The following is a 19,465-nucleotide window of genomic DNA, read 5'->3' on the forward strand; positions in this document are numbered from 1 at the left end:
TTGATATGTTACAAAATTCGAAACAACCAGAGTCCTTGGGGCCCTTGCGCGCGGCAGCAGGTACCCTTAGTCTTTTCCCGATTCGGGTCCAGACTCTTCGCCAATTTTGGCGGTTTCTTTCTTGACGCCTTCCTCCTTAGGCGTGGCTTTCCAGCCAGTGCGGCAATCCGCGAATTTGTGCCCTGCTTTTCCGCATTTGATGCAGAGGCCTTCAGCCCTGCGGCGGTTGCGTTCCTCCTCGGAGACAAAGTTGGGGTCGCTGGAGAGGCGCCCTGGTCTAGTGGCCTGTTGGCCGGTACTCGCCCCCCTATTGGGGGTGGAAGAGCTTCCAGACTTATTACCCTTTGGTGGGTGGCTGGTACGTTCCTCACGGAGGGCGTTATCGATGACTAGAGCCGCATTCTGCAGCTCAAGGAGTGTTGTAGGGCGCCGCTCTTGGGTGGCAATGAGGCGGCTGACCTCCCAGTGGAGGCCTTGTGCAAATTGCCCACGAAGGGCGGCGTCGTTCCAGTCTAGGTCCATGGCGATGGTCCTAAACTTTGTGATATACTCAGCACAGGTTCCTGTCTGAGTGAGTTGGGTAATTTGCCGCTCGGCGGCTCGCGTGGCATCCGGGTTTCCAAATGCAGCCAAGAACTCCGTTTTGAATTCGTCAACTGTTTGGATAAGGGCCCTGTGGGACCCAAGTTGATCGAGATGGGGGTGAGCCCAGGCACCTGCCACGTCCTTCATGTTCATCAGGAGGAATGACAGAACCTCCTGATCCGTGGGAAACATCCGTTGGTTTAGACGTACCCATGCCAGCATTCGTGTGAGCCACTGGTGGGCTTCGTTCCCTATTTTCCCTGTATAGGCGTCAGGGTGGTCCACCTTAACTGGGGCTTGATAAGCGGCTACAGGGGCCGCTGGTTGTGGGATTTGAGGGGAACGGAGTCGGATAGGCGAAGGCGGAGGGGGAGTATGGACTTGCGGGGGAGCCCGGACGGGGGTTGGTTGTGCAAAGGCGGGGGGAGCTCTTGTGGGGTTGGCCCAGGCAATGAGGGGTGCGCTAGGCGCTGGAAGAGGGTTGGTTTTTGATAAGGGCCTGGGCGTGGCCTCAACTGCCGGAGGTTTCCGGTCTTCTGGTGTGTGCGGGGCTCCACCCCTAGCCTCAATGCGAGTGAGGGCTTGGTCGACTGCTCCCATCCAGTCTTGGGCTTCTTTTGCTGCTTCCTTGGTTTCCTTGAGTTCCCGCTCAAGCCGGAGGACTTGATTTTGCAATCCCAGGATGAGAGAGATTGCTCGGCTGAGGGAAACTTCCCCATAGACCTCTGGTTCGAGGACTGTTGGCTCATCGGTGGTTGCCAAAATAGTGGGTCCCAACTCTCCTTGATCGAGAGGGGACGGGGGACGAGCGGTGCTCCGGGAGCGGGTTGCCATTTCATGAGGGTAGGAACGGCCTTGGTGGGAAGCGGTGCGCTGGGAGGCGCGGGAGGAAGCGCAAGAGGGAGTGCGGGAGGTAATGGTGGGCGATGTGGGGGAGATGGGGGCTTGTGTAGCCTAGGGTGCCTATGTCAGGACTTATGGGTTGCTTTTACTACTCGAACGCTAAACCTTTGTCTCAACCAACCTAGCGTTGGACAGTCCTTTCAACCAATCAGCAGCCGTGAGCGGGCGTGATGTGGAGTAGGTTTTCTGCAAGCGGGTGGATCAACTGTCTAAGGTCGCAGGTAGAGGGTGCAGTGACCGGGGGTATGCGGACGATTAAGACCTATCTGCCTTGTAGTAATTCGGTACTAGGTGGGACCGACGCTGGTTTGATTATTAACAGCGAAAGGCGAGTCCGATCACCTGATTTCCCTTGTACTAGTACAGGAGGCTCTCTTGTTTGTTGGATCTAAGTGGGTGGGATGCAGAACGGTTTGCAACCGACGTAAGGTCGATTACCTAGTGTCCTAGACGTCTGTAAGACGCCGAGGAGGAAGGCGCTTGCGGCCGGATGTATCTAAGTAGAGAACCGCGTAAGGCGGCGGCAAGCTATCCTACGGCGACGACCAGCTATACTACGATGACCAAGGCCGTAAGGGCGATGACCAGCTATGTAACTACAGCAAGAAAGCCGCTTAAGGCGGTGTGGACTAAGTAGCTAAGCGGGTTACTGGGCTTAAGGCCCTTGTACAGCAATGGGGATGCGACAAGAGGTAATCGACCTGGGTGTTACCATGGTCGGTTGGCCTCCTTATATATTACAGAGAGTGACTAATTACAAATACAGAATATGCAAAACCTAATCCAATAAGAACCCCGACTCCGCAGTTGGTCTTACTCATGCATACGTGTCACTGACGTGTCATGATGACGTCATAGGTGGAGGTGGCTACGTATGCTGATTAAGCGCGGATGGGGACGTGGCTTGGCGCTTAGCGTATGATATAAGCGCCAAAGTCACGTGATTGAAAATGTTGTCCGTTTGTCTTTGTTTAAATTTGAGAAAATGGGAATAAATTCCCTGGTATCGATTGTGTCTATGACACCAACCTTACAGTTGGGTCACAACATAATTGATGTCCTGGACACAGTCACATGACCAGTACAAGTGGTTGCATGCTGGCCCAAGCCCAAATTTGGGGGGTAGCAGGTGTAATCATGGGTTGTCAGCAGAGGAATAATAGGGCTCTATGGCTTAGTGGTCAAGCTGGTTCAATTCTGGCTAGTTCTATTTTCCTCTGTTTATGACAATTGACCTGGGTGTTACCATGGTTGGTTGGCCTCCTTATATATTCTAAGTACAGGCTATTTACAAATACAAGATATCAAATATGTAATCCAATAAGAACCCTGCTCTGCAGTTGGTATTTCTCATGCATATGTGTCACTGATGTGTCATGATGACGTTATAGGTGGAGGTGGCTACATATGCTGAGTAAGTGCGGATGGGGACGTGGCTTGGCGCTTAGCGTATGATATAAGCGCTGTTGTCATGTGATTGAAAAAGTAGTCCAATTGCCTTTGTTTAAAGTTGAGAAAATGGGAATAAATTCCCTGGTATCAAGTGTGTCTACAACACACATCAGTGACACATAGGTATGAGTAAGGCTGCAGTCAGAACAGGGTTCTTATTGGTTATGGTATTTGATCTATTGCATTTGTAATTAGCTACACCTTGTAATATGTAAGGAGGCCAACCAACCATGGTAACACCCAGGTTGATTACTGCTTGTTGCATCCCACACTGTACAAGGGCCTTAAGCCCAGTAACTACTAAGTCCCCACTTTTCACACTGCCTTAAGCAACTTCTCTGTTGTACTCCCATAGCTTGCCATTGCCCTTAAGGCCTTGGTTGTTGTAGTATAGCTGGTTGTTGTCATAGGTAGCTTGCCCACTGCCTTAAGCAGTTCACACATAGATACATACAGCTTGTTGTACACCACGGTAATGTGGGTACACGCTAGTGGGTTGGGCGCTTTAGGCCGTACTACTACAAGGCACTGCTTATCTAATCTATCTAAGGCTATACTACTAACGCGTATGGCGCTTATACTACTAACTATCTACTGCAAAGGGGCCTGAGGCCTGGGAGAAGTGATGAGCGCAAGTAAGGGGGTTAACTTCTGAATCAACTGGGGGCCGGCTACTTAGCTGGCTGAGATCCCTCCTCAATGGATATGAGACAAGGTAAAATTGACTTGGGGTTTCCAAGCAATTTCCCTGTTGTATATATAGACAAGAATGTGCTATCTACATGGTCCATGCGTATGGGAAAAGAAGTACATAAGACAAATGAGAAGCGTGCTGCAGGCTGCGCAGAAGCGTGGATTTCTCCTAAGCGCCCTTGGCATGGCATCTCGGCGCGGCATCTTGGCATAATAAGCGCCGAGATCACGTGATTGGAAAACATAAGATAACAAGTCCGTAAAAAATACTAAAAATAATAGAAAAATCAGGCAAATCCAATGGTATAATTAAGGAGTTTGTAACACAGCTGCAAGCACCTGCCTCCTTGATGTCCTTACAGATGTCTAGGACACCTAACAATATGAAAGGCAATTGGTTAACCAGTGCTAATTCTACCAAAGGATTGTATGTCTCCCCATACATGCGCTATAAAAAATACACAAATATAACATAACCTCTCAAAGATATAGGAGAAATGAAAACAAATATAGCCATGTTTATGTTGAGGCACTGGAGGTGGTTGGTTGCAGTGGTGGCGGCCGTGTCAAGAATACCTACACAATGACAAAATGAGATCTGTTCCCACAGCAAATAAGCTTAAATAGTTCACCTGATCGTACATAGGAGGCAAGGTCCCTGCGTCAGTCTCATGTATTGAAGTTCTATCAACGGAGTTCGTCAATCAGTGCTCTTGTTTAGCCTGTAAATTCCCAACCCACCGGTCACCAGGGCTCATGGGCACAGATGCCCCGAATTGTGAGCTCAACGCATAGCTTGATTCACCGGATCGAAGCACAGGCAAGGGTGTAGCCAACACTTCGCCTTTCCTTGTCGCGGTTGATATGCTGGGTGTATGCGTGCTGGGATATATTGTGCCGCCTTCAGTATATCCGACAGGTGGTTGGCCGGAGTTCTCCATGTATGGTGTGATTTGTACTTCGTTATCCCAATGCGGGTGTGTCGATGTCACTGAGGACATGGGTGGAAGTTGATCCTCCGATGGCGCATGCCGAGCACGTCTTCGTCTTCGGATGAAGTACCAGCCCAGAATTATTAGCACGACAAGCGCACCCAGTACCCCTCCCACCACACCACCTATAAGGCCGCCATTGGAACCAGATCCGGACTTGCTGGTTACGGAAAGTTAATAACAAGACCAGACTAACGATTGAAGCTCACCCAGGGGTATATTCTGCATAGCCTATCGTCAAAGATTTTCCACCCTCAAGATTCGTGAGCGACAGCGTATGATCTCCGTTACCGAGACTACTAGTCGCAAACTGCATCGAGAGAATTCCAGCACCGCGCATCATTGATACAAAAAAGAAACAAAGCCCACCAGTGTTACAGGCGGATGTCCAGCAGCAGCCCTAGTCGCATTCAGTACACCCCAGTCCTGGCCATCAATTTCTACTTGAAACGTCCCAAACGCCCGACCAACACCGCCATATACGAGTATCTCAGGGCCACTGAACTGGAGGGTCGCTTTCTCACCCGGGGTATTTGTTGTACTAGTTTTGAACTGATCAGGAGGCCAGAAGCCAGAACTTGGTTGATATTGACATACTGTGCCGATGAGTTGCGATATCCTTGCAGGTTGAGTTGTGTAGTCCATAGGGAAGTGTATGTGAACTGGTCGTGCGAAACTAGTGTCCGCCGAGAATCGTTAGACCTAATCCCCACCATCCGATCAACTTGAACCACACCAAATTAGAAAAAAATAGTTCACTCACTCATCAACTTCTCTCGTAATCACTATATAATCAATATCCACATAATCTAACCCATCTCCCTCCCGAATATTTGTCAACTCCATAGTATTTTCCCCGTCCGGTAATCCTTCTTTGCTGAACAACAGCTACGCGATGGCGGAGGATCAGGCTTTCGGGTACATTTCCGCATACGTTGGATCGGACCCAGCTTACAGTTTGAAATTGGTTGGGCTGGCCGGATGGAGGGCGCCCCGACACGGCAGGGTTCTCTTCGCCATTTATGGCGACGCGGTAGTAGCCATGGTTGGACCGCTTGGCGCCGTAGACGTATATCGCCGTGCCACGAAATGTCAAGTTTGCCTAAAGCAAAAAAAAGCAGTAAACAAATGAATGATTTAAATAGTTAGTGATTCGGATGGCTCACCGTTGCACCATCAATATTCGTGCATTGAAACGACTGTCCCTGGTACTTTGCAAACTGGTCATCGAAGCTAGAGTTAAACCCATCGTCCCAGGTGGCATCGTAACGAATCAAAGGGCTTGCATCGTCCAGCGTAAAGTTACGGAGCATAGTAAAGGAAGGGCAGAGGGGGAAACTTTTGGAACCTGCAGAAGTCGTAGTGTTTTATTGCTCCCAACGCTCTCTTCCCCTCCCTGGCCGATCTCATCCAGGACCATCAGTCTTCGATTTTAGGGAATAGAACCAGCTTCCCAGTGTTCTTTTGTATGAGTATGGAAATCTTTCCTTTTTGGGTCATGTCGGCCACGTGGAGGCGTAAGTGGGATCAAACTGCGTATAAGATTGTCTGTTCGGGAACTACATAAATTCAACTGGGGACAAACAATGTGGGAGCGCTAACGATACCAAATAAACCTAAAATGACAAATGAGGTAAAACAATATGAACACCCGGATATCAACAATCAATGAGCGCCTAGAAAGGTGGTAAACAAGTGGAATAATCAATGCGATTCAGCGCAAGAAAAAAACGGGGCAGGTTTAAGATAGAGGTTGAGGCAATCGACGGTTCGGGAACGGTTCGGTTGCCTTGATAAAAAGCAAATCCAAGTAAGCAATCTGTCGAGCAAAATCGAACATATTGAACTAAACATACTTGGTGATAATCCGGAGGCAGCATTCCGGTGTTCTCATCCCCACTGGTATCGGACATTGGGCCCCAGTCCCTAAGACCAACAATCAGTCAAACTTACCAACAGTTACGCTAGAGCTACTACTCACTGTGCTCGCTCAGGAACTACCATCCTCGACGCTCTGAGCTCGTCCTCGGTCATGTTGCCTCGGCTACCGGTGTCGACGACTAAGACCGCACGGCCTTTGGGATCAGGAGGAGGAACCATTTGATGAACGCGAGGATCGGCTTCGTCTTCCTGCGTGAGCGTGCTCAAGGCCTGATGGTGCATCTCGGGCCGACCGGTGCCTCCATACGCCGAAGCAGCACCAGTGGACGACTCACCCCCGCCACCACTCCCACTGACCGAGCTGGGTGGGTACATACTCATCGGGTACGTAGTTTGGGAAGGAGGGTTCTGATAATAGCTTCCCGTATACGCCGGATCGTTCGCCCACGGCTGATTGTTTGGTACCGAACTCTGGCCATCCCACCCTGGCCCACTGCTGGCAGGACCGTATCCGGCTGGAGGAACGTCGTACGCCTTGGCCTCAGTGTTCAACAAGTCGACGCCCTCGCCTCTCTTTCTCCTCCGCATGAACCACCAGACGGCTGCGATAATCCAGGCAAGACCGATCACAACGCCGCACACCGTTCCCGCAATGATCGGAGTTTTGGCCTTTCCTCCAGGATTGGATTCGGACGCTTCGCTCGCGGAAGATTGAAGGACTTGGACGTAGTCTACGTCGAGGTATTTGCCACCATTGGTGTTAGTGACTGTCAACTTGTGAGTACCTGGGCCAAGACCATCTGCGTAGTACTGATTGTGAACAGTTGTCAGGGTCCATCCTCAATCAAACGAAGACAAACGTACGAGTAACACTCGGGGATGATATCCGACCGTCGAACCATTCATGCTTACCGCTGGGTGATCATTGACCTGGACGTTGAAGGTCCCATGATCGTCCAGCGTGCCGCCGTAAAGATAAACCGCATTTCCTTCAAATTGGACAGATGCCGTGGCGCCGGCAACATTCGTCACACTACCTTGTGTTGGTCACATATAACTGGTCAAAACTAAAACACACTTACTGCTCGGTTTGCTGGTAGTAATCAACAACGTAAGTACTCGAAGTGCCCCACTGCTGACCCGACGATGTATAGGACCAGGCAGGATCAGAGTCATCTATAGTTATGTTCTTGCCACTGCAAAGCCATTTTAATGAATTTGATACCAAGAGCCGGGAGCGTGCTTACACATCATCATTCGATGTCCAAGTGATGAAATCGATATCGACAAACGGTCGAGTGGTGCTCCCTCCGTTATCGTTGGTGAGTGTGACGGTGTGAAGACCATCCGAGAGACCAGTCCTGGAGAATATGGGCTATGGACTGTGTCAACACAAAGGCCACACAAACAAACCAAACTTCACTTACGAATTGGTAAACTCCGTCAACACCATCCGGCTGTCGGGGTGCATAGCCATCGATCCTTTGAGCTTGTCCATTGTCGATAGTTACAATAAAATTCCCATGATTTCCTCTCTTGGCTCCAAATATCCATACGTCTGTGCCGTTGAACTGGAAGGTGGCCTAGATGCAAAGGATGAGATGAGCCGGAAACGAAGCGGGCTTTGCTTACCTGAGATCCATCTGTCCTGCTAGAATGAAAGGTCTTGCCAAGATATCGGTCGGTATAGGGGTCTGCGGCCAGGTTGTATGAATCAAGCCATTGGCCCTGGTAGGTGATGAGGGGAGAGATGTCGTCTATGGTCACGTTGTACGGCATGGTCGTGGTCGAGAGTAAACCAGCTGCTGCAAGCCCAGACTTGAACTTTTGATTTCAATACCTAGACCCGTGCTGTGATTAACTGATTTATAAATTTAGATTTGGCAGCTAGGGCGTTCAGCTTTGAACCTCTGACAAGGGTGGAGCTCACCTAGGTAATTTTTTCTCCTATTTATTTATATTTATATAAATTTGGAGAACACCGTATTGTACCACACCCGCGCGCGAACACAGGAAGTGACCAAGCAGAGTCGTGATGGGCAAGAGATGGGGGTTAGAACAGAGCCCTTCCATTATTGTGTTGTTGGAACATGTCCGGGAAGCTCGGCCAGAAGGTGCGCGGCGTGATTCCTGATTGGCAGAAAAATGTCTACTTAAGCGCCCATATCACTTCTCAACAATTGGAGTCTGGCACAGCCTATCTATTAGTTTGATGTCTTCCCGGCGGCATGAGATAAATAGCTTGGAGTGAGTAACGACGGAGGATGTGCCCCTGGAGACCTGCCAGAAAATTATCAACACTAACGCCGGCGGGCTGTTCCTGGAGAGTTATCAATCCACGATGACGGCATTGGGGCCAGTGGCACAGGTGTATGTGTCATAGCTTGAGCCCGAGAGGCTGTGGCCTAGTGGTGCATAACGCGGGTGTGAACAAGCACGATACTATTTGAACATATCTGCGGTCGCTAATCATAACTCTGTGACCTGAATCGGCCAATCCAGGTCACAAATGTTCGTCAATGCTTGATTCCGTACCAACTACACCTCTCGGATGGACGGATTCCATACTTGCCACCAGTCATTCAGTTTTGAGTTTGCCCCAACGCTCCCTTATATTTTTACATATAAATCAGTACAGAAAAGGCTATTATCGTATCAGACAATTATATGCAGTGCGACCCCTCGACTCTGTACCCCCATATATAACAGATAAGAGTGGGGATTTGCTCTCTTGTAAGCATTTGAAATATAGGAAGCATGCTTACTGATATGTATAGCCGCAGCTGAGAAATAGGCAGCATCTCCACCCGGCACTAAAAGAACCGGAGGAAATGTTACGGGAATCTAGGAAATATATAAACGGACGCGCCCCTTCTCGAGAAAACTCGCCTCCATAACTGGCCCCCAATTGTCCTCAATGTCACCACTCCCAAAGTTGAAGAAGTCCCGAGCTCCAAGACGTCCTCGGCCCATTTCCGTTGCTGTGCCTGCACAGAAGAGCACCAGGAGATCGAACCTCACATTTAGCGATAAGCTCCGTATCATTGATTTCTATCGAGAACATCAAGGTCTCCCCGGAGTCACCCAAGCCTCAGTGGTTCAACACTTTCGCGCCGAGTATCCTACCTTGAGCCAGTCCACACTCCCAAGCTATCTCTCGAAAGAGGAGCAGATTAGAGACTATATAAGGAAGAACCCGAATCGCCTGGCGTACAAGAAACCTACTCGAGTAGCCCTCCCCCAAATTGAACTGGCACTAACCGAATGGGTGCAGAATCGCGTGCGTCTGGGCCTTGGATTCACAGGCGACCTCCTTTGCGAACAAGGCCGCAAACTTTGTGAAGAGCTTGGTGTCCCTGATGACGAAAAGATTGCGTTTTCTCATGGCTGGTTGGATCGTTTCAAGGAGCGCTTAAGACTACGCGAGAGCTGGCCAAATAGAGAAGTGGCGTCAGCGCCTGTTGAGCAAGTCGCACCTGAGCGGGCACGCCTCCAGCAACTTTTGCCAAAATGTTCATTATCTGAAGGATCTGACCTTGACGAAAATGACCTACGATATGATCATCCAGAACGTCAGACCTCTGTTTGATGTTCAAGCTGTGTTTCATCACTTCTCATGTTTCCACACAACCATTTTATCTGATGTATTAATCTACGAATGTATACATTTATCCTTATTTACATCCGAACCATATCAGGCTGTATGCACTGTTAAATCTCAAAGTGATCATGCGACTGCTTGTGACTCCATTTGCACCTGTGGTCGAAAACCCCCCTCATTCTCGATAAGAACACCACCACTGATTTGAAAATTCATCAGTGTATCGGTTTGAAGGCGTAGCGCTGTATACTGATATAGTTTCGTGTGTATCATAAGCAAACTCTAACAAGTTGGAAGATATACCTTGCAGTCACATACTAGACGAAGTTCAACTTAGAATACCCCGGGGCTTCGATCGTCGCGAGAGCTATCTATAGAGACTGTTGCCAGACTCAAGATACGAGGGTCGGCCGCGGCGCGCGGTCGCGCACTGGGTAGTCCGGGGCACCGAGATGCAAGCAGAATTTGCGCGTCGGGTGTGTCACGCCTAACGATAGTAAGGATAGACAGGGGGGTGGAGAAGAGACTCCGTGAACGCCTGTCTGGGAGCATTCGGTCGGGTAGCATAAAATTGCACAGGCAAAGAATGAACTCACTTCGCAGTGACGGGCTGCACCTATGAAAATGGACGTAGTGTTAGTTGAGGACAGAACGGTCAATTATAAGTTATCGTTAAAAACCAAATTTTATTTCCTTTTCTACGCCTACACCAGTTAATCGAGACGAAAGAGGAAAAGTGGTGAGTCGTTAGGAGCATACGTGAGCTGTATGGCCAGCGCTACGAGGGAAGTTCTGCGGCCTAGCGGGGTGGCTCGTGTTTATTTGATACTAAATACATCCCGATTCATGTGTTCGCGTATTATGCAATGGACACAACGCAACTTGTATATCGTCCCATTACATTGTAGTCTAGATCTAATATAGAGCTTGGCCCCAATGTGACCAAATAAGGATTTTTTTTTTAAAAGGTTGTATGTCAGAGCCTGCAACCCACCATTTTCCTGATACTGTGTGAAAGGTGGGTGTCCCCATCGACATCCGTGCTTGGGAATCAAAATAGAGTCCTGTGTATAGCGTACACCAGGCTGTTTCTGGTTGGCATCATGACGCAAAAGAAAATAATATGTATCAGAATTAGACGATGTTTGAAACACAGGGGCGGCGCCTTCCTGCAGCCAGGTCCCCGTTCGTGCGCTCAGACGCACACCTTCAGCAATGAGCGTAGATATTGATCGTGAAATCTAATTCAGCCGACGTATATCCCCGGCTGGGGGCCGGACCAATAGCCACGCATCCTTGGCACATGGTCGACCGCCTTGATGTTGATCGTAGATTGGTAAATGATCATACCGTTGCTATCGTTGTAGTATCCGATAATAGCTTCTTGACTAATTTAAACTACAGCTCCATAAAAATAACAACAACCGAACAAGCATAAGGTATTGATATAGTACACATATATGTCCGTTTCAACCATAACTGTGGTATAACCATAAAAAATTCTATCGTGCAGTAATTATCTAACCACAATCTACTACTTGAGGGCGCTCTTGAATTTGACCCACATCCCTCCCTGAGTGAACAGTCAGTACGTGGAATGGCAAGCTCCCGACTTTTGGGTACAACTCACATGGGAATAAAGCGTGACAGCGCTCTTTGGCCAGATCTTCTCTAAAGGCTTCCTGCCGGTGCCTTGGGCCCATTCGGCAGGCGGGCAGGAACCCTCCGGAGCCGCGTTCATAGCCAGCTCAAAGCCGGTAAAGTTTTGTAATAACCGGGTGAGAACAAACGAAGCTTCGTTCAGTGCGAATTGCTGTCCAAGGCACTGTCATATCAAGTCAAATCGATGAGACATTCATCAGCAAGCAATTATTGTACGCACAATTCTCGGTCCGGCGTTGAACGGGATAAATTTGAACGGGTCAGAGAGGACTCGCTTGTGTCTGTGGTCAAGCCACCGCATCGGATCGAATAAATCGGCGTCTGGCCCCCACAGCTCGGGATCCCGCTGCATAAGCATAGTGCTATATATCATCGACGCGTGCGGACCCGGCATATATAATGGCGTTTCAGTGGGCTTGGCGGGAAGAACGACTGAATGAGACGATGCTCGCTCATTCAGGGGCACAGAAGGGAAGAGGCGCAAAACTTCGTTGATAATGGCCCGTTCTGTCACAGAAAATAATGAGCTCGGAGATTCGTACCACCGGTAGTGAAAGAGTATTGCTTACGATAGCGCATTTGCTTGATTTGGTCGTAGGTGGGTGCCGCTGACTCGCCTACGGTATCCAACACTTCTGCACGCGCGCGTTCCATGACTTCTGGGTGCATTGCAAGAAGGTATACTGAGAATGTCAACAGGCTAGCGGTCTAGGTTATCTGGGTTAGCATTTATGTGCGCTTAGAAGTAGTTAGTTCGGGACTAACCGTGTCACGCGCGGCCAGTAGAATATTAATGAGCTCGTTTGCAATCATCTTCCTATCTAAAAAAGGGAATGAGCACAGGTGTAATACATATGAAGAGTAACCGCATGCTATTCACCATCCGTGCTGGATACCAAATGGTCGATGAAAGTATCCCCAGCTGGCTGCTTCTCGTCTCCTCCGCTCCGCAGCCACGAATCTCTCCGGCCGAACGCTTGGTCGAGCAAGGGCTGTCACAGAGTCAGTCTATCGGGCATTTAGAGTTCAAAATATCTGCAGTACGTACCTGGATCCAGAAATCTATTTCATTTCTGTAAGGTCGTGCCTTGTCTGCCAAAAGCTCCGCCGCTGGCCACAGGTGTTTGCCGAGACGACTCCGAATGGGGAGAAGGATAAGAGCCTTTTCAAATGCGCTCACAAAGCTACCATATCCACCTGCAATTGTGATGAATCTGTCAGCATCGTGCGGGCTACTATCTCCGAATCATAGGGGCTTACCCTCTGCGAGTGTGCCCTTCGGTCCCATCTTGGCCTGACCTGCAATTGGGAGCGGAAGATCCAGGGTATTAAGATCTGATGCTCCGAAGAGGAAATCTCCAGCTGCGTCCATGGTAAACCGGGACTGTTTAACCAAGTGAGAATACAGCAACTGATTGGTTAGAACCTTCTTGCTCACAAATACGTCCTGTGCATCGCATGCAACATCCCTGCCTTCATGGTTGTGGAATATTGAAAGCACCTTCTGGGTATACCGATCGTAGAGATGGAAGTCGGAGATTCGCTCTCGAGCAAAGAAGGGGCGCGCCATGGTGCGGTGCTGTATTGGGTAAATATGTGTGAGCCTGATTTAAACTGTATGCGCTCACAAATCTCCACACGTCGCCATCACGATTGAAAATGCCGTCGCCCATCATTCTGCATTGCACTGGTTAAGCATCGCGGCTAGCTACGGCTGTGTGTACTGCCACTCACGTTTCGCTGCGGTTGCGTTGTGTGGGTCCTTTTTCAAAGTGCTCGAAGCCAGTGGCAAGAGCGAACTTGATCACATCGTGGTCGACAGTAAAAATCTTTTGGAAGCGTTAGGATAAAACACAAGACCTGCTGAATGGGGTACTTGCCACATCTTCCCACATTACACGCGTGTTGAATGTTGGCCCATAGATGAGTGACATTTTGTGAACCCCTTGAAGACTGGAATTTCAGTGCAAGGTGCAAGGCGAACCTTGGGACTGAATACCCACATTCTCCAATGTACCCCTTCTGCATGGTTTTAAACATGCTATTAAGGAAAGTAACATTAGCTCCTGTGGTGTCGTTTTAATGCGGGATCATCTTACTCCACAAGCACATCGATATTCCCAGGCCATTTACCCTTGATCCTTGGGATGGGATGGGCTCCAAGGCGACGCGCCTCTCGATCTTGTAGATGAAGGCGAAGGATGTTACGGACCGACCAAAACAAAGGGACAGATAGAATATACAGAGCACCAAATAATATACTTTGTAGCCAAGACGTTGACTGCACTTGTGAGAGGCGAAAACTGACATATGTGAGCAAGAATGGGATGCCGAGGAATCGGGCAAGAGAAGTGAAGAATGCTTGACGATGATGGTACGTCATCTTAAATCCTCGCAAAATCGAGCCTGTAAGAGTCAGAGTAACCAGCTATCGAGTGCAGACTATGATTTGCTAGTAACTATGACGGAGAGGCAGCCAAAAAAAAAGACAATCTTAGAGTCCCAAGAGGGTGTGTTGATTTATCCCAAGATTCCAACCGTAAGATATAGGAAGGTGGACGCCCTCGGAGGAGCGATTCACCGGACGATGCCTCACATCGCAAAGACTGCCAGAATCATGGGACCCTTGTCCCACTTGGGAGAAGCTTCTGAGTCAAAGCAGAATTGCCGTATTACGCTTAGGAATGATTTCGACCGGAGATTCAACCCCCGGTGGTCCAGTGCTTGCCAAAGCTAAAGGCTCTCAGAGAGTGTGACATAAGCATGATCGGTTAGCATTGGCGCCCAAGGAATTACATAGAAAAAGTCGTTGAATATGTGATTGGTTAAATAGGTCGTGTGTGGCCGTGTAACACCTAGGAGTGTTTGTTATTGACCTTGTCCATCTAGGTACTTCCAAGGGGGTTGAGGACATTTTATCCAGATGAGGGGCTCCCATGAGTTCGAATACTAACGCGCCCATTTTTGGATGTTACTACACCAATGACAGGATGGGTGTAAGCGAACCAGAGGTAGACAATCCGACCAAAACGGGAGTCTTACCTTGGCGTGAGTGCCTCGCTCGATCGGCGTATACCCTAAACTCTACCACCTACAGCTCTCATTGGCTCGGTGGTCGAATGTGCGGTGAGCTAGTTTATATTCTATATCAAAAATGCTTCCAGCTCGTGATCCGAGACATGATGCACACGATATAGTGTTGTGCTTTACACTCGGTTTGTGTTGGGGAGACGCCACGACGGTACTGAAAGGCCAGCGTATCAGGGTCGGCTAGAAGCGGGCTGATTGATAAATTGGATGTCCAATGAGCTAGCTCGCGAGCTTTATGACCCATTTCCGACTGCCTATTACGAGAATAGTGACCCATGCTTGAGACCAATACACTCATACAAAGCCGCAGATCCCCCGATAAAGAATATCAAAGCAGCAAGGAGACAAAGTATCGGTTAGTGTAGCATCGTCTAGATAGGCTAAGCGAGCTGTGACTTGAAGGAAATCGTGGCGCACAACACCAAAGAATTCCTAGACGAGTAGTGAACGTCAAGAAAATCCTCTGAGATGTATCAGCAGAAGGTAAGAAAGGTAAAGATAATGAAATAGAGTTGTGCCCAAGCAGAAGGTGTCTGGTATTTATTGTCTGCTTTAGGTTGTGCACACGTTCGAAATAAAGACTCTGGGAATTTTGTTGTGGTGGGAGCAAGACACCCGCGGAAGCAAATTCAGTCAGGTGCTTTTGACTACGCCCACCCAATCCCTGCATGTAAGCACAGCTCGATCAACACCAAAGCTCAATGTTTGGAGCATTATCGCCAAAGGTTTACCCCATACAACTTTCAGAATCATCCCATGTCATTCATGGAGACAATGAGCAAAGCTCTAGTCCGATAGGTCGTTCGGCGTTTATACTTGAAGAACTGAGATTACGTCATCTTGCCTGATACTTCATGCCCCGTGTTCATAATCTACTTACCCTGTGATTCCGTGACATTGAGAATGTCAGCATGCATTGCTCTGGGGCTTGGCGCGGACGAATGCTTTTAATTTCCCCACCCCCAAGAGGCGGACACATAACAGTGCGACAAAAATTCTTTTCGGACAATGCCTGATTTTGGTACGTTCCACCCTGGATGGTTCTCTCGATTCAATGAATCAACTTATGAGAACTCGGGTCCAAAAAAAGCGTATTTTTGGATTCTACAGAAATTCTCATGGTGCTGAGAGACATACTGTGACTGATTTGTCATCCATGGCTAGCTGGTAGGTAGTCATCACCCGGGACGCGGGAATGGTATTTTAATGCAATTGGCTAATTCACTTGAAGTAATGGCAGCTCCCCACAAAGGCGATTCATTTTCGATATCATCTATCTTATTCTCACCGGCCTCTCGCTTCCCTTTCTGGGATTGAAAATACGCGAGATTCATGCAATTGTCACGTTACATGCTGCCGGGTGGAGGTTCAAGGTGTTCTCTTGCCTATTTCCCTCCCAATTCCTGAAGAAACGAACCTCAAACTATAAACCAATCAGACTTTCGGCGAGATTTCACCAAGCATCATGGATGATCCTTTCGTGTACATCGCGTTTTCGTTGCCTCGTTCATCCATCTGAACCTCATTTGATCCTTGCATCTGAGCTTCCCATAATCCTATTGGCTCACATCTCCCACATATTTTCCTTAGCTTCTCAAACTCCGACCTTATAAGGTCGGCCAACGGGTAAACAAGGGAACCGTATCGCCCTATCTCATCTTAACGATGTCTACTGCTCAGAGCCCCCTGGTCGTCGTTTGTGGAGCTACTGGTTCACAGGGCTCGAGTGTCGCTCAGTACCTTCTGAGGGATGGCGGATATAGAGTACGCGCACTCACCCGAAATCCTGCTAGCGACAAGGTCCAATGTAAGTTATTTATGATCAAATGTCGGACACCTCCCGAAACGACATCCCCTTAGCTTTGAAAAAGCAAGGGGCAGAAATCTTCGGCTGCGACCTGGTCGATAAGGAACAGGTTAAGGCTGCACTCAATGGTGCTTATGCTGTCTTTGGAGTTACCAACTGTGAGCCGCTATGCCTTTGCATCGCTTCTCTTCTTATTCTGGTTGCTAGTTTGGGAACATGGCGAAGACTCGGAGATTAGACAGGGAATAAACTTGGCCGATGCGGCTATAGCGAATAGATTGGAGCATTTCGTCTGGTCGTAAGTTCTACCTATTTTGATTAGTAAGCAATGATTCCGAAAGTAAGATATGACATCAACTAGATCATGCCCGCACATCCAGGGCGAAGCCCCTCGTCACTGGGAGTCCAAAGTTCAAGTTAACAGGTACCTCCGTGAACATGGAGTGCCTACCACTACGTAAGCTCTTACCTTTTCGGACTGGCCAATTAACTGATTACCGCGGGGTTTGTAGTGTATTTTCCTCGTTCTACTACCAGAATCTTTGGATGTTTTTCCCTCCCAAGCGACTACCCGACGGGTCTCTCATTCTCGATTGGATTTTCCCGAGCGAGGTCCGTATACCCTCGTTCTCGGTCGAAGATTTGGGTATGTTCATAATACGAACGAGCTTATTTTTTGCATCACTTATTGAATTAAATTTCAGGTGCTTGGGTGAGCTATTTATACTTGGTTTGCTTGATTATCCCCAGTGCTAGAGCACTTGAGAGTAGGTCCTCGCTGCACTGAAGAGTCCCAGCACTTGGATTGGTGAGTGCAACGATCGTTTCTTGCGCATACATGCAGCCTGAAACAGGTATCGTACCAGGAAGAGAAATGAAGCTCTGCTCTGAGGTGCTTACGCCTCGAGATTATGCGGCAAAATTGAGCATTGGCTTGGACACCAAGGTTCTGTTGAAAGATGTGACTATAGTGGAGTTTGAGGCTATCAGGTCTCATGTTCCGCCTGACGTCTGGCTAAAGTAAGTAACTGCTGGACCTTTCGTATTGTAAACCATAATACCCTAACCCATAATAACTTAGCATAAGTGAGTACACATAACAACCAAGAACCGTAGATAACCCATAGCTTCGATCGGTCGATTCAGAGGGCTTCTGGGATAACCCACACCTAATGGATGAAGGTATAGAAATGAGCAAACAGCTATTTCCGGAACTTCAAAACCTAGAGGAGTTTTCTAAGACTCACAAGGATAAGCTACTCGCTGCGGCCTTACCCACATAGACGGATGATATTCATCACGCTCTTGCGGGCTACAATAGCTAATATGATGCATATTCTCTTGTACCTCCACTACGTTGGCTCGTCTCGGAATATAATATCCACAATCGAGTTTTATTCCCTGGATAAGTGATCAACGAGGCTTACTCTTATTTCTAGCCTGACCAACGATGCTTCACCCAGGAGCTTTATACAGTTGGCTGATGTATACCAAGCTACTTCGAGCTCAATAGCGTGGTTAGCAGGAGATAAGTGGATAAGGTGATTGAAGACCTAATTCCTGTTCAATTTTTTCACGGAGTGTGTCACGAATGAAACCCAGGACAACTTCAAATAAGGCTAGATATAACCAGAGATTGGTCATGAGTAATTTGCTCATGAGGCACTATGGAGCACAGTGCAAACAAGATATGATCCCGCGAGACTACAAACTGGCTTGCATGCATACATAGTGCGGTTGCTCCGGCGCTTGCGTGCACTATTTCATTCTTTAAACCCCGTACTAAGCCACCTCAATGCGATATACTTCCACTGCCTTCGCATTTGTGAAAGTAAGCTAGATGTTATCAAAATGTGTATCTCTTAGTTATAACTTGAACGTTTAGTTGTGACCTAAACGTGATAGACTAGCGCAATTGTAGAATAATCACTCGATATATTAGGAAACCCAATGCTATCGGTAGCTGCCTGATGCGCTCATTTTATGGCGAATGTACCGGCGCAGATATGATCAAAGACGAGTCCTTACACTAGGCATTATTTCTCACATGCAGCGAAAGCATAATAGAAGAATACAGAGACAAACGAATATATTGAGAACCGAATAGATATACAGGAAAGCGAAAGTTGCAAACATCAAATCCTTTAATGAATCCAAAAGTAGCGAACACAGTGCAGAAATTCACCTTCTAAAATAATGGTCGGACATGCGTCGGGAGAGTCCTTTCTAACCCAGTCCTGAGCCAATACTCGCCTGCCTGCATAAAAAAGATTCCTAAATAACCCACCAATCAATGGCTCTACGAAGACTTGAGCAAAAATTCTTGAGAATCGTTGAGCGGCGATTTGGATAGTATAAAGTCTCTGGGAGGAGTTTTGGTGTTGGGTGTTATGGTCTGTGTCATCTTGAATAGGACGAATAACATCGTGATATCGAGTCGATGTAACATGGCTCGATTGGCGCAAGATAAGTTGCCGTGCAAAGCTTTGAATGCTATATGATGGGCCTACAAGTTATACTAGCGGCTGATTACCAGAATTATCCGGGCTCATGGAAAGGTTTTCGAGCTCATTGACACTCGGGCCCTCGGAGTATGAGTCATACACTTGTCCGAATAGAAGTCTCCAAAGTTCCACAACGATCGTGGTTGTCCTTCCTGTCGCGCGCGCAGTCTTGGTACTCTGATTCGGAGTGGGGCAACTGCCCCTACAGACCCAACAAGATAACGTTATTCAGCCTAGCCAAAAGAGCATAGATAACGATTATCATTATCCCTATCATCAATACATAATTACCGGA

General features: G+C 48.2%; 6 protein-coding genes across 6 annotated transcripts; 2 read left to right on the top strand and 4 right to left on the bottom strand.

Moving 5' to 3' along the window:
- Window positions 1-66: 66 nt before the first annotated feature.
- On the bottom strand, window positions 67-1,419 carry RhiXN_10203 (Retrotransposon-derived protein PEG10; the record flags this gene model as incomplete). Its single annotated transcript, XM_043330019.1, has 1 exon — window positions 67-1,419. One exon carries the CDS (start codon window positions 1,417-1,419, stop codon window positions 67-69), a length of 1,353 nt encoding a protein of 450 aa, XP_043184116.1.
- A 2,733-nt stretch (window positions 1,420-4,152) lies between these two features.
- On the bottom strand, window positions 4,153-5,938 carry RhiXN_10204 (uncharacterized protein; the record flags this gene model as incomplete). The annotated part of the gene is made up of 9 exons (XM_043330020.1): window positions 4,153-4,209; window positions 4,266-4,317; window positions 4,375-4,785; window positions 4,835-4,935; window positions 4,995-5,166; window positions 5,223-5,327; window positions 5,389-5,513; window positions 5,581-5,727; window positions 5,792-5,938. The coding sequence occupies 9 exons, from the start codon at window positions 5,936-5,938 to the stop codon at window positions 4,153-4,155; spliced, it is 1,317 nt and encodes a 438-aa protein (XP_043184117.1).
- A 428-nt stretch (window positions 5,939-6,366) lies between these two features.
- RhiXN_10205 (uncharacterized protein) lies at window positions 6,367-8,285 on the bottom strand (the record flags this gene model as incomplete). The annotated part of the gene is made up of 8 exons (XM_043330021.1): window positions 6,367-6,444; window positions 6,482-6,551; window positions 6,607-7,316; window positions 7,371-7,539; window positions 7,589-7,702; window positions 7,754-7,881; window positions 7,934-8,089; window positions 8,139-8,285. 8 exons carry the CDS (start codon window positions 8,283-8,285, stop codon window positions 6,367-6,369), a joined length of 1,572 nt encoding a protein of 523 aa, XP_043184118.1.
- Window positions 8,286-9,423: 1,138 nt separating this feature from the next.
- On the top strand, window positions 9,424-10,095 carry RhiXN_10206 (Tc5 transposase DNA-binding domain-containing protein; the record flags this gene model as incomplete). The annotated part of the gene is made up of 1 exon (XM_043330022.1): window positions 9,424-10,095. The coding sequence occupies one exon, from the start codon at window positions 9,424-9,426 to the stop codon at window positions 10,093-10,095; it is 672 nt and encodes a 223-aa protein (XP_043184119.1).
- A 1,546-nt stretch (window positions 10,096-11,641) lies between these two features.
- RhiXN_10207 (cytochrome P450 family protein) lies at window positions 11,642-13,809 on the bottom strand (the record flags this gene model as incomplete). Its single annotated transcript, XM_043330023.1, has 12 exons — window positions 11,642-11,680; window positions 11,738-11,932; window positions 11,990-12,276; window positions 12,339-12,477; window positions 12,535-12,590; window positions 12,650-12,761; window positions 12,818-12,966; window positions 13,030-13,153; window positions 13,208-13,348; window positions 13,398-13,446; window positions 13,504-13,598; window positions 13,663-13,809. The coding sequence occupies 12 exons, from the start codon at window positions 13,807-13,809 to the stop codon at window positions 11,642-11,644; spliced, it is 1,533 nt and encodes a 510-aa protein (XP_043184120.1).
- A 2,715-nt stretch (window positions 13,810-16,524) lies between these two features.
- On the top strand, window positions 16,525-17,690 carry RhiXN_10208 (NmrA-like family domain-containing protein 1; the record flags this gene model as incomplete). Its single annotated transcript, XM_043330024.1, has 8 exons — window positions 16,525-16,666; window positions 16,720-16,824; window positions 16,874-16,964; window positions 17,028-17,123; window positions 17,179-17,312; window positions 17,371-17,378; window positions 17,438-17,474; window positions 17,533-17,690. The coding sequence occupies 8 exons, from the start codon at window positions 16,525-16,527 to the stop codon at window positions 17,688-17,690; spliced, it is 771 nt and encodes a 256-aa protein (XP_043184121.1).
- Between the last annotated feature and the right edge of the window lie 1,775 nt (window positions 17,691-19,465).

This window comes from Rhizoctonia solani, chromosome 11 (genome assembly GCF_016906535.1).
Source record: "Rhizoctonia solani chromosome 11, complete sequence".
NCBI lineage: Eukaryota > Fungi > Basidiomycota > Agaricomycetes > Cantharellales > Ceratobasidiaceae > Rhizoctonia > Rhizoctonia solani.